At 29.1% G+C, this 15377-nt stretch overlaps 1 protein-coding gene across 3 annotated transcripts in view; it reads right to left on the reverse strand.

The window, feature by feature from the left end:
* The window catches only part of LOC119604095 (G1/S-specific cyclin-D), a 90156-nt gene that overhangs the window by 24752 nt on the left and 50027 nt on the right, over nt 1–15377 (reverse strand). For all 3 annotated transcript variants that reach the window (XM_037956546.1, XM_037956548.1, XM_037956547.1), the window contains one exon: nt 14103–14324. In XM_037956546.1, coding sequence (XP_037812474.1) covers nt 14103–14324 — 222 coding nt within the window. The remainder of the gene's footprint in view (nt 1–14102; nt 14325–15377) is intronic.

A 15377-nucleotide genomic window follows, 5' to 3' on the forward strand; every position in this document is an offset into this window, starting at 1 on the left:
TCTCTCCAACCCACTGTACAACGACAGTCTTTAAGTCAGACTTTTGAGATTTTTTTTTTATATTTTATTTCTTTTAATGATGGTCAATGTTTGCCATGATCACAACATGCTAAAAGTTTGCACGATTTATGTGAGGCGGTATATTACACAGAGAGACAGAGACGCTGCTCAATTGAAACAAAACAGCAACAACAGTAGAATCAGCAGCCACCAGCCAGCCAACAACTACAAAAATCTTAGCAAGATTCCAAAAAAAAAAAATACATAAAAAAATGTGTGATTTACAAAACCAAAAAAAAAACGTTCTTTAACTACATACGTGCCCTTCAAAAAATGTTTAAAGATTAACAACAACTAAAAAGTTATTTTTTCTTACAAAAAAAAAAAAAATATTTCCAAAAATACGAAGAAACAAGAGTAAATGACTAAAGATGTAGAAGTACAAACTATAAACGACTGGGCCGGCCGTACCTTTATTTTCATGCACATACCCTCCAGATATCATTTTTAAGTTTTAGCTTAAAAAAAATCATCTCTTAGCAAAGTGTGTACACGAAGAAATTTGAGCATTTTATGAGAAATAAGTTCCTTTCCCCAAAAGCTTTAAAAAGTACCTTTTTAGCACTGAAATAAGTTACGGATTTAGAATTCAAATCAACCATTATATGTATAATTATTATCTAAACATCAATATTATGGTTATTGCAATTATATTTCTAGTTCACGCAACCATGCCATCATAAATAAATATTGCAATCATATGTATGATTACAACAAATATGTTGTATGTGTTTGTCGCAATCATATTGCTCTTAAAGAAAGTTATCACAATTTAAGAACAACATCTAATAGCATTCGCAATCATTAAAATGATTGTCACAAATATATAAACGTTTGCTGTAATCTTAAATGATTGCAACAATCTATATATGATTGTAGTTACAATAATATTGTTTAATTTCTTATAAGAATGATTGTAGAAACCACTATATTTTTCTCTGAAATAATAAATATTTATAAAATGTACCACAACAATTTCCCTCAATATTTCATTGTAATTAAAATGTCATACATTCAATTAAACTATAAAACTACTCTATTTAATTTTATGATTCGTTAAGTATTTTATGGGAATAGGCAGATAAACAACATTAGCAAAATACCCACACCATATAAAATATTGTATTAAATCCCAATTTGCATATTTTTAAAATTAGTTTGTTTGAATAATTTGACAGTATTTTTCCAGAATTTTGTGTTTTTTTTTTGCGTTACCAAACTATTTAACTAAATGCTAAATTTCCACCGTAAACTAAAGAGTTCATTAACCGTTTTTTGGTATTAAATTTTTTTCTTTCTACTTTTTATTTTTTGAATAAACATTAATAAGTGTTTGAGCATTTCAAAATAAACGTCCATGCATGTGTAGTTGGCAAAAATAATAAAAAGAAGTTAAAAAAAAAATATAAATGAAATAAAAGCTAATAGAATATTTAACGAAAAAGAATTTACCACAAACTATACGGAAGTGTAAATTATTTAACAGTTAAAAGAGAAGTTGTAAATTAGAAAGTACTCTTTTTCGTTTTAATTGTTTGCATAAGTTTAAACAAAAATTTATGGGAATAAGCAGCGCTAATAATAGGAAGTTTTAAGGGGATAGAAGGGGTTGTGAGGGGGTTTTATCTTTTTTAACAGCTTTTTTTACGTTTTGATAGTAGATTTTAGTTTAATTAGTTTGCATAAATAATTTAAAGTTTGCATAAATAATTTAAAGACTAGACTATAGAGACTAGACTATAGACTATAGACTAGACTATAGACTAGACTATAGACTAGACTATAGACTAGACTATAGACTAGACTATAGACTATAGACTAGACTATAGACTAGACTATAGACTAGACTATAGACTAGACTATAGACTAGACTATAGACTAGACTATAGACTAGACTATAGACTAGACTATAGACTAGACTATAGACTAGACTATAGACTAGACTATAGACTAGACTATAGACTAGACTATAGACTAGACTATAGACTAGACTATAGACTAGACTATAGACTAGACTATAGACTAGACTATAGACTAGACTATAGACTAGACTATAGACTAGACTATAGACTAGACTATAGACTAGACTATAGACTAGACTATAGACTAGACTATAGACTAGACTAGACTAGACTAGACTATAGACTAGACTATAGACTAGACTATAGACTAGACTATAGACTAGACTATAGACTAGACTATAGACTAGACTATAGACTAGACTATAGACTAGACTATAGACTAGACTATAGACTAGACTATAGACTAGACTATAGACTAGACTATAGACTAGACTATAACTAGACTATAGACTAGACTATAGACTAGACTATAGACTAGACTATAGACTAGACTATAGACTAGACTATAGACTAGACTATAGACTAGACTATAGACTAGACTATAGACTAGACTATAGACTAGACTATAGACTAGACTATAGACTAGACTATAGACTAGACTATAGACTAGACTATAGACTAGATATAGACTAGACTATAGACTAGACTATAGACTAGACTATAGACTAGACTATAGACTAGACTATAGACTAGACTATAGACTAGACTATAGACTAGACTATAGACTAGACTATAGACTAGACTATAGACTAGACTATAGAGACTATAGACTAGACTATAGACTAGACTATAGACTAGACTATAGACTAGACTATAGACTAGACTATAGACTAGACTATAGACTAGACTATAGACTAGACTATAGACTAGACTATAGACTAGACTATAGACTAGACTATAGACTAGACTATAGACTAGACTATAGAACTAGACTATAGACTAGACTATAGACTAGACTATAGACTAGACTATAGACTAGACTATAGACTAGACTATAGACTAGACTATAGACTAGACTATAGACTAGACTATAGACTAGACTATAGACTAGACTATAGACTAGACTATAGACTAGACTATAGACTAGACTATAGACTAGACTATAGACTAGACTATAGACTAGACTATAGACTAGACTATAGACTAGACTATAGACTAGACTATAGACTAGACTATAGACTAGACTATTCTTCATTCCCATTGTGCAGATCATAATATGAACTAAACTTCCTATAACTTAATATCAAGTTTTAATGATTCAAATATTCTTCACATTAATTTTCAGAACTTAGTTCAATATAGACAGCAATTTTGCACTTTTTTAACAATGACATTGATAACGCATTTTTTTCACACATCTTCAGCATTTGACAACTGCGTAACAAAATACATTTAATTAACAAAAGAATCATAAAAATTTATTCATTAAACATAATTGTGTTATACATTTTTTCACAAGCTTTTAAAGAAAATTGTATAATGAAAAATATGTGCGTACCAAAAAAAGTAATATTTCACAAAAAAACATTAACAAACATTTGTGGTTTTTTATGATTATTTTACTTAATATAAAAATCTACTTAAAAAAAATTATTAAAGACTACAATATTTAGACAACAGAAAATAGCAAAAAATTTAAACTAAAAACTAAATGTACAACAAAAACCAGACATCGACAATGCCTGATAATGAGGAACAAATGAAAAAGTAATGTTTTAATTTTGACTGTTTCATGGTATTCATTCACAATAAAAAAAACTAATTTAAAAGTGAAACAATAACAAAAAAATATACCACACGCACATGCGTGTAAACTTGTCTAATAGTTTTGCCAAAAAAGAAAAAAATTGCTGTTGTTGCTGTGGCGTTTGTATGAAATTTTTGTATTAGCTACAAACAGTTTCATGGTGGGACTGACAGACGAACATAGGGGCTAAACGTCGTAGTTATATGACTTAAATCAAGGTTTTTGTTTCTTCTTTAAATATTCAAGGGGTTTGTATGAAATTTTTTTCGGAGTTTTTTTTAACATATACATATATTTGCGACTTGAACTTGGCCTTGGGCTGGGTTAGAGGGGCTCCAACCAACAAAACATTTAGTTAATAGAATGAATTATTTCTGTTGTTGTTCTTTTATTTTCATGTTTTAATTTATTTTATGAATTACGACTATAATAATTTTTAGTTAAGCATTTTTTAGTTAATTAATGTTTATTTGGTGCTATTTTTAAGAGGGTATACATTTTTAATGATTAGTTTCAGTAATATTTTAACTTGTAACACACACAAAACAGACGTAGGGTACATTGTAATGTAATTTTAATTGTATGTAACCTACAGCATAATTTTTAACATTTTATTTTAAATAGAAAAACACACGCACATTTTTTGTATAGACTTTTTTTTAATTTATTAGCAGCGGTTCCTGTATGTTGAAAGAAAAATTGTGCCAAATTATTGTTTTCTATTATTCTGGATATTGTTTTAAACTGGTTAAAGAAAGTGAAAAGAAACAAGTAAGAATATATAGTCGGGCATGTCCGACTGTATGATACCCTACACCAATACCATACAATAGGCTTCGTCTCTGGGTCGAAAAAGAGTATGTGTCAAATTTTATCAAATTATCTCGGAAATTGCGACCTGCAGCGTGCTCACAAGATTTGCATGGACACAAAGACGGACAGTCGGACGGACAGACAGACAGATAGCAAGACAGACAGGCATACAGGCAGACAGACGGACAGACAAACAGACAGACAGACAGACAGAAAGAAAGACAGACAAAAAAACGGACGGACAGACATAGCTTAGTCGACTCAGAAAGTGATTCTGAGCTAATTGGTTGTTCAAACATTACAAATTATTAAAAAAATTTGAAAACTTTTCTACTTAATTTTCTAATAAAATGTTTTCTTGCAAATAAACAAAACAAACCCAGCTTTAAATTTAAAAAATTCCTTAAAATAAACTCTTAAAAATGACAAGCATTTGATCAAAGTACTTCAAATTCCTTTAACAATTATTAGACACTTTTTCTTAATTCCTTCTCTAACTGACACGAGTCTCAATTAAGCTTAAACATACACATAAAAAAAAAATAGTAAATAACTATTTTTTTGTCAGGTTTCATTTTTCTCGCCATTTATAAATAAACATTTTTGTTTTGCGAAAAAAAAATCCTTGAGAACCATCAATATTTTGTTGATATTATTTTCAAAAAAAAAACTAAAACGAGGAAAAAAACACAAAACATTCATTATGAACAATGAAAACATTCCAGCTTTCAAAAAAATTAAACATACAATGAATAAATACATAGGGTAAAGTAAAGTAGATGAGGCAGCAGCAGCATCGTTACAAAAACAAATTTTTAACATTGTTGGCATATTGTTGAAATAACAAAACAACGAAATATTTAAGCGGAAAAAATGCTTTTAATGTTCCACTACTACGACAAAGCAAAAAAAACAAAAAACAAATAAAACGACGAGTCCTTGAAACAATATAAGAATTAATTTCAATTTTGCTAAAAAGGCAAGAAATGCTGAAGATGAACACACACACACATGTAAAGTGCATTTAACTGCGAATGCATTAAAATACGAATCCACTACACACCAACCATGCAGCAGCAGTAACTAACCAATCAACAACATTTTATTTACAACAACATTATCATCAACAGCAGCATAATTTCGTTTGCAGCATCACTTCGTCGTCATCATCATAATGCTTTAAAAATTGCACGATCAGCAATTTTAAACGATACTCTTTAAAATTGTTCGTTTGTCTACTACAACAACGACTACTACTACTACCACCACCAGCACAACTACTAACACCAGATTCAGTCAATTTTGCTTAGTGTTTCGCTGCTCTCCTGTGCACATTGACACATTTATTTAGTTGTGGTAAAACTCCTTGCAACATTTTACTTATAGTTGAAGAAAAAAAAAAGAGATCTTGTGAATTGATGACAATGATCATGATGATGCACTGCTTTAGGTTTTTAGGACGATTTTTAGTGTTAGTGTTTGTTTATATGATCGTTTTTTTTTTTTTAGTTTTTGTGTCATGATCTATAGGAATTTTTGTTTTTAAAAGGATTGTGTGCGAAGAACATCAATAATATTATATTGAAAATAGTAAATTTAAAGCAATGGGAATATTTTTGTGGCTTGGTATGAAGATCATCATCATCATATGAGTATATTGTTTAGTGATATTGTTGTTTTTGTTAACAATCTCTATTTTTGGTATTGTGACATTGTTAAGTTAAATCTAGTGAAGAGAAAAAGATTATGAACGAATTGTGTATCACTCTACTTTTTCACAAAAAAGGAATTAAGTTGTTCTATCTCTTTCTCTCCCTCTTTATTGAAACATTCTCTACCTTTATGTGATCACTATAAAACAGTCATCACCAGAGAGCTAACTTGATGCTCTCTCACTGCCTTCATTTGTGAAAGCAACAATGTAGGAAAACTCTTAATAGAGGAGCTCTTTGCTTAGCTTTGATATAAAGATCAACTTTTCTCTGTTTATATTAAGATTTAAATACACTCTCTCTTTTTTTAAATAGTTTTTCAAAGAATTATCTTTTCTTCTAGAATATTTTCAATAAAATACTTTCTATAGAGAGAGCACGCTTTTTCGTAGAAAATTTTCTATAAATTCTCTCCTAATTATTGTGTAATTTTAATAAAAAAATTTACATGATCTTTTTATAAATAAAATGTAAATAACACCCAGTTATCATTTTGACAACCACCGTTGTAATATTGATAATGCATTGTTGTCATTGCAACAACGCATTGTTGTCATTTCGATTACGCTTTGTGTCATTTCGGCAATGCATTATTGTGATTTCGACAACAAATCGTTATCATTTCGACAACGCAATGTTCTGTTTGACAACATAGCGTTGTAACTTTGGTAACACATTATTATTTTTTGTTTGTTTTGATAACGTCGTGTATTTTTAATAATTTTGTTATTAATTTGACAACTATACGTTCATATTTTGACAACGGATGTTATTGAAAAATTATAAACACTTTGGTGTCAATTTGGTATCAGGCGTGTATAATTTTAAAACGTCTTTTCTCTCTCTGTTTACAAATAGATTGATCATTTCTCTATTTCTGATGAAACTTTTCGATAAATACTCTCTCTAGAGAGAGAGATAAATTTATTATACTAAATTGTCTCTTTGCAGAAGTATAGATCCTTTATAGTGTTTTCTTATTAATTCTCCATTTTTGTAGAAAATTGTGGAAAATTATCGTTATATTCTCTCTTCAGTGAAAAATGTTGATGCATTTTCTTTTTTATAGAAAGTTTTTGATCAACTGTTGCTCTATAAAGTGTTTATTTCTAACATTTCATACACATTTCATACATTTCTCTCTTTATTCTCTCTCTTTATAAACTTTTAAGAAAGTTTTATCTTTTAAGAAAGGTTTCGTTCATTTCTCTCTTTAAAGAGAGTAAAATTTCTTCATTTATGAATATACAGAAAATTTTTGAAATTTCTCTCATTTTATAAAAAAATATCGTTGTATTCTGTCTGGAATGACGGATTTAGGTATATCATCTTTTTATAGTAAGTGTTTGGTCTATTTTTTCTCTATAGATCTCTTTTTTCTAACACTTTCTTTATACAAATTTTCTCTTTTGTAGAAAAATTTTCTTTTTTTATAAACTTTATCTTAAATAAGAAAGTTTTCGATCAATCGTAACTTTCTAGAGAGTAAAATTTCTTCTTGTACGAATATATTTTATAAATTTTTTCTTTTCGTAAAAAAATTGTGGATGTTGCTCTCTCTCTCGCTTAAAATACGATCGGTATATTATATCAATATTGAAGGATCTTGGTACATCCTCTTCTTATAGAAAGTTTTTGATCAAAGGTTTCTCTGTAAATCGCCCTTTCTTGCACTTCCTTCTTACAAAGTTTCCCTTTATATGAGTAGAAAATTTTCTCTTTATAAAATATTTTGATATTTTCTCTCTTTTAATAAACTGATTAACAAATTCTCTCTCTTTTAAAGAAAATGTCTCTCTTTTATATGAAGATCTTTATTATTTTTTTTCTTTAAAGAGAAAATATAGAAAAATTTCCAAAAATTTTCTCTTCGTACAAAAAATTTTCGATGAATTCTGTTTCTTTAAAAAAAATTTTATAAACTCATTGACTTTATAGTATTTTTTTTTTTTTAAATTCATTAAATTTTTCTTGCAAAAGATGAAATTAATACCCAATTTATTGCTGTACTATAGGGTATTGTAAATTAAAAGGATTCTTCTATAGATTCAATAAAAATTAAAAATAATACAATGATTAACAAAAAAAAAAAACTTAAAGCGAATGAATTGAGAAAAATCAACTACTTAAAAAAAATCCCACTAAAAAGTATTTATGTTGTTTTTTTTCTTCATTCCTAAAGATATTTTTTAAGAGATACAAAATCAGATTTATATGTATACGCCAGAGTGGACAACGTCGGTGGTAGTGGCAGTAATGGTTTCGTTATTTTATTTTTGTTTATAACTACAACAAGTATCAGATGACCAAAAAAATAACAACAACAACAAAACAAATGCAACCAACCAAAATACAGGCTTCAAAACAGCCTCATCCATCGTCATCAGTCGTTGTAGTCAGTAGTGTCTGGATTGGATTGGAATGTATATGTGTACTCATCGTCGTATCATTATCCTCGTTGCTGCTCTCCATTCAAGATTTCATGTTGTGTCTATAGTTGGTCTAAAAGGAAATAGTTTTTTTTTTACAATACTCAATACCAACGACCTTGCAAAAGAAGGGGTGACATGTCGGAAGTCCAACACGAACGATTTAATAATGATAAAAATCAAGTTTTTTTCCTTGGAAATTGTAAATACTAGAGAGCAGACGACAACAACGACGACGACGACGACAAAGGCATGAAATTCATTGTTGTGTTCTTCTCACATACATAAAAATAAAGAAAATTTTAATTGAGACTCCTTTTAAGAAGTTCATGCATAAATTTAACCCATTATGTGGCTGCCGGTCCCATATCAGGTGAATATTTGCAATTTTATAAAATTAATTATAATTTTTATTGCTAGAGCCAATGATTGGACATTGGATTGATGTTATACATACATATGTATATAAAAGAGAATTAAAGTTATGTACAATTAAATAGTAATATAAGTAATTGAAATGTTTTTCATTCCTATCAGGTTTTTTTCAATAGAAATCTATCGTGTGAAGTTAAATTAGTATGGCAATATCTTGTTAAATAAGCGCCATTTTAATTGTAGTTTTTTTCTGAACTGAATTATTTGATTTTAATTTATTATTAGACATTATCTTTAGAGTAGTTAAGTTTACTGTTTACACTTGATTTTAGTGATTTTGATAAATAAGATTCCCTTCATTTTGTTTCATTATGAGTGATCGATCATGTCACCCAAAGGATCATTTAAAATAAGATCTTTTTTTAAATAAGCAAGATCACTTTTTTTGATTTTATTATTAGATGCGATCACATTGGTAATCATGAGCTTTGTAGAAGAGAGGATGATCGCAAAGCTATCGAGGATGAATGATCGTAAAAGAAATATTTCATTTTGTTTTATTATTGGACCAACTAGATGGGTAATCATGACATCTGTAAAAGACTCTCTTAGGTCGCCTCTCTTACCGAAAACTCGATCTTTAAATAATCACAAGAGTGATCATATAAGTTAAGGGCTTATTTAACGATTCTCACTTCTGCCAAAGACATATGAGTAATTTGGATCTCTCCTTTTATGGGTTAATAACAAATAACTAAGATATATTACCCCCCCCAAAAAAGAAAAACTAAAACAAAAATCCTGGTAAAACAAACCACATACCACATCATTTAAAAATGAAGAAGTGTAAGATTTTTGTTTGTATTTTGTGACTTAAAGGAAAATTCTAACCTACCTACGCCTTTAGCTCAACTATAAGAAATTCATGTGTTGCATATACATGCGGCAGGCATTACATTATCGCTTACAACAACATGTAGTTTGGTTGGTTGGTTAGTTCTATTAGTTTGTTTGTATGCAGACACTGCAACCAAACACAAATCAAAAATTACCCTCAGGAATCTCAGTCAAAAAGCTTCGCTTACAGAAATACTCAAAATGCAATGAACTTAAAGGATTTGAGTTTATTTTTTTGTAATCGTCTGTTTGTCCACATACACATACATATGTACAAAGCAAAACGAACTCAAATGAAAATAAACATGAATGTAAGAATTAAAATGAAAATAAATATTATGTTGCATTTTTACCTCCCGCTGCTGTATGAAGCAGGAGTGTGCCACAATAGACTAAAAGCCAAGAATAAAGACGACAGACAGACGGACAGACAACCAGACGGACGGACAGACAGACGCAAGAGCCTTTCGTAACAACTATAGAAGCAGTAGAATGTGTAATAAACTTAAAGCCTGGGAAACTAAACTAAAAGCACAAACGGACACCGTGTCTGGAGCAGTTCTTTTAATACACAGTCAAATAAACTGGCAGACAGACGGACAGACAGACAAAAAAAGGAATAGACTTTACATTCTTCTACATAAAGCTAAGGAATTCCAAAAAATCCAAAATGAAAAGAGAATCTCATTCTTGTTTTTGTTTCTGGCAAAAGATGTCTTGTTTTACTTTTTTTCGCGTTCAGTTTCAATATATATTTTTTTCTCTTCGTTGTAGCCTTTTTCACTTTACAAAATCCAATTTTGTAAAGCTAGTTTTAAATAAAAGTGGAAGTGAAAATGATTATGTATGAAGTACGTCGTTGTTGTTGGAGTATATGTATGTTTTTGTAATATTTCTCTTAAAGAAAGACAGACAGACGGACACTTTTACTGGCTTTTAGAACTATAGCTTTATATGGATAAAGGTGTCGAGCCGAGTATATGTTTAGACACGATTCTTGTTTAACCAAGGCAGCCAGCCAACCAACCAACCAACCATCCAACTAAACCAGCCATATTAAGTGAAATCTTTAACGTTGTCGTCATCATCATCAGCAGTTTTCAGTAACTTGGCTTATATATCCTTATAATGTCTCATCCAACAAAAAAACCAAAATCATTTCTACGTAGGTTGTATTCACAGTCTATGCGAATGTGATATTGTTGAGTTTGTTTGTAAAGCCAGGGCAAAAGCTTACAACAGCAGATAAAAGATGCCGACTGGGTGAGTTTCGTTTATAGTCAGCAGGCAGGCAGGCAGGCAGACAGACTTCTTCTTCTCATAGATAGTTCTGTTGGTTTTTTTTTTCTCTTTGCTTTTCAATTTCGATTTTTGTCTTATTTCATTTTCCTTTCATTGCTTAGAGTTTAGTTACTTTGAAGATGTGTTGTTTGTCTGTTTGACTGTCTATCTGTCAGTCGTTGACTAAATAAATTTTAAACTCAACAAAAATGTGGTTCCAACAAAACAAGGGCATCAATAAAATATCTTAAATATTTATTAACCCAAACAAGTATGTGGGGAAGTATGCCAATTAGAAGAAGTACTTGTTGTAAGTAAGCAATTGAGGAGGATAATTTTTTTGTAAGTTATTTAAGTGTTAAAGGAAATTTATTGTTTAACTTGAAAGTTACATTAAAAGCTTTAAAAAAATGGGTTTCCAATAAAACATTACTAAAAATTAAAGCTCTAGGTTTTATAAAAGTTTATCCTTTGCTTAAAAAAGCTTTTTTTATACAAACGTTCCATTCAAAAAACTAAAAACAGTAATTTAAAGCTTTATCACTACACAAAGTTTTCTTCATTTCACTGGAGCTTTTTTATACTAAAAAAATTGTTCATGGAAAAGCTTTTCCTTAAAAGAATTAAAAACTACTACGAATGTTTTCCACGAGACAGCTTTTTATTAAAAAAGGAGATTTTTAACTGAATAAGGTCCTTCATAATAAAATGTGCCGAAAAAGAGCTTTTGACTGAAAAACAGCTTTACATTAAAACAGCTTTTTCGACAAAAAAAAAAAAATATTTAAAAAAAGAGCTTTTTCATTAAAAAAAAAACTTCTTAATATCATTACATAATTATTATACATCACTGTTTTAATATTTTTATATCGAAAAGAAGTTTTTTAGCTGAAAAAGAGCTTTCATACTGAAATGAGCTTTTTCAAAATAAAAGAGCTTTTTACTGAAAAGGAGCTTTGCCACAAAAAGTGATTTTTCGGCAAAAAATTGTACTTTCAATAAAAAAAGCTTTTGTAGTTTTTACAAGAGTCATTTCAATAAAAATGATTTTTTTTAACACAGAAGAGCTTTTGCACTAAAAAAGGAGCTTTTGTATATAAAAAATAAACTTTTTTATTTAAAAAAAGAACTTTTTCAATACTAAAAACTTTTTCATTAAAAGAGTTCTTCAATAAGAAATTTATTTCAATAAAAAAGAGCTTTTTCAATAAAAACAGCTTTTTCAAGAGAAAACAACTTTATCAATAAACAATACCTTTTTCAATAAAAAAAGGTTTTTCAAAGAATAAGAGCTTTAAAAGCGTATTTTAAATGAAAGAAAGCTTTTTCAATAAAAGGGAGCTTTTTAACAGGAAAAAGCTTTATCAAAAAACAAGAGCTTTTTCAATATAAAAATGTTTTTTTAATATAAAAAAGCTTTTTCAACGAATAAGAGCTTTTGCAATAAAAAGTGCCTTCGAAATAAATAAAAAATTTCGCTTTAACTTTACAGCTTTTTTAATGAACAAGGGTTCTTTCAATAAAAAAGATTTCTATCAATAAAGAGAGCTTTTTCAACAGTAAACTGCTTTAATAACAAACAAAAACTTTTTCAATAAAATATTGGTTTTAAATGAATAAGAGCTTTAAGTGAAAGAGGGCTTTATTCAATAAAAAATAGCTTTTTCAACACGAAAAAGCTTTATCAATAAACCAAAGCTTTTGCAATAAAAAGTATTTTCTAAATGACAGAAATTTTTCTCTTTAGCATTACAGTTTTTTTAACGAACAAGACCTTTTTCAATAAAAAAGCATTCTTTCAATGAAAAGAGATTTCTATCAAAAAAAGAGAGCTTTTCAACAGAAAACAGCTTTATCAACAAATAAAAACCTTTTCAATAAAGTAAGGCTTTTCAGAGCTTTTTGAACAGGAAAAAGCTTTATCTGTAAACAAGGGCTTTTGCAATAAGAGCTTTTGCAATATACAAGTGCCCTTTAAATGAAAGAAAGCTTTTGCTTTAACATTACACCATTATAATTCTGTTTACGAATTACATCTTTTAGATTTTCGAACTATTACCAATATTACTATTTTCCAATGTATCGAACATTTTTTCAATAGCTTGTATAAAATATGAAAATACAAACGAACAGAACAATAATAAAATGTAATGATATCCAATTTAAAGTTAAAGTGTTATAAAACACTCTAAACATGCATCAATATCCACGTGTAAAAATGAAATGCCCTTAAGCACTACAAAAAATTGTAACATGATTAAGATCATGATTATCATTGATTATAAACATTGCTGGCATTATTAAACTGAATACCCCTAATACATTATTATACTTTACGTTTGCGTTTAACTATAACCACAAGAAAGGTGGTATCACGTTTATCGGAAAAAATTTTAGACACAATTCTAAAGATACATTAAGCAATTTAGTAGAAAGAGGGAGCATGAACTGGAAAAAGCACGTACTTTGTTACTGTTTGCATACTGAAAGGGAAACATGGCACAGCAACAAGTCCAGAGAACCGGAGTAAAAAGAACTCTTGAAACTCTTGAAAGGCTTAAAAAGGCTAAAAAGACTATAAAACCAACAAACACTAACATTAAGTAAATAACAACAAATATTTGTTGCAACAAAGTAATGCCAGCAATAATACAAAAAATCAACAACAAACAAAAAATATCAGCAGCAGCAGCAACAAATAATAAAACTATTAAAGGTACATAATATAAAAGTCGATACAAAACTGATGTGTTTGCACGTACAAAGTTTTAACCCAACAAGTCATTCCATTCTTGTCTTTTTGGTATAAATTCTTTTCAGAAATTGTTTCTTCATATGTACTTATAAATAAGTATTCAATATTTACCTAGATATTAAATGTATAATACAAACAAGAGTAATTTTTATTTAATGTTGGAGTACTTACGATTAAATCGGCTTTATGAATGCTATTGTCGGTATAAAACACCAATAGTTCAGCGGATAAGGCACGACAACTGGGTTCACGTAATTTGGAGGCAAGCAGGAGACAGGCAGCGGCTAAAATTTGTAAATGTGTTTTACGCACCGTTTTCGTGGACAAAAATCGATCCATATAATTGAGGGCCAAGAGTACAACCTCTTCTTGACATTTTTCTTCAGCACAGACCTACAAAGAATGACATGAAAGCAAAGACATAGAATTATAATAACGGTTAAGTGGTTTTTGAAATTAGTAGAAAAAAATGTTATATGTTATATATAGCGGAAGTTTGTAAGAAATTTTTTTTCAAGTTTTTTTCATTTTGTTGATTTTTGCAATTTGTAGTTTAAGTGTTAAAATTCTATTTCTTTTTTTTTTTTGTGTGTGTGTGTTTGGCAAGACAACAATAGAGGTTTTCTTCTCATTACTTGGTAATTATTTGCTCGGTCTCTGTTTGTTGTTAGTCTGTCCAGTATTGCTGTTTGGTATAAGTATGTCTGTCTGTCCTAGTTTTGTTTGTTTTTATGATGCTGGGAATCCTCCCAAACTCACGACAAACATTCACAGTTTTACTAAGTTGTAGCAACCAAAGTCATTAACACATAACAAATGTTGCACGATGCAATGTTGCAACCACATGTATGTATATCAGCTGGAAGAGTACAGTGGTGTAAAACAAGGAAAAAAGGAATAAATTACATTTTTAAAGTTATGCTCCGTATAACATAATTTCTAGTAAATCCCTGAGCTTATAAAGCTTTAGATTTGTTAATTATAAATGGTCCTACGAGCCGTTTGGCAAGAATCTTAATTTCTTCACATGCGAAGGACCATATAGACAACTTATTTACAAATTTAATGCTTAAAGGCAAAATGCAGAATATTATGTTAGTTAGACATAAGAACTATAACTATTATGATCCGAAGGACCATTTGAAATATGTTTTTTTTTTAAAAAATTAATCTTTTAAAAACTAAATTTTTAACTAAAATAACTACATAGATCACTGATAATTACTGGAATCTTTAACACTTCAAATTCAAAAATTCAATATGGTCCTTCGAACCCTTAATACTATTCACCTGAAACACTGTGCAAACCAGAAAAAAACCAACCAACTCTATACAATTTTATAATGTAAATGTTTAATTTTCCCATTGCAATTCTGTTAGCAGCAACCGTCTATTTCAACTTCAATGACTTAATAGACGAGTAAAGACTAAATAGTTTTTGAGTTA

Source organism: Lucilia sericata, unplaced genomic scaffold, assembly GCF_015586225.1.
Source record: "Lucilia sericata isolate MDLA Ls3-8-SP2 unplaced genomic scaffold, ASM1558622v1 Contig000360F_arrow, whole genome shotgun sequence".
In the NCBI taxonomy this organism is placed as follows: Eukaryota; Metazoa; Arthropoda; class Insecta; order Diptera; family Calliphoridae; genus Lucilia; species Lucilia sericata.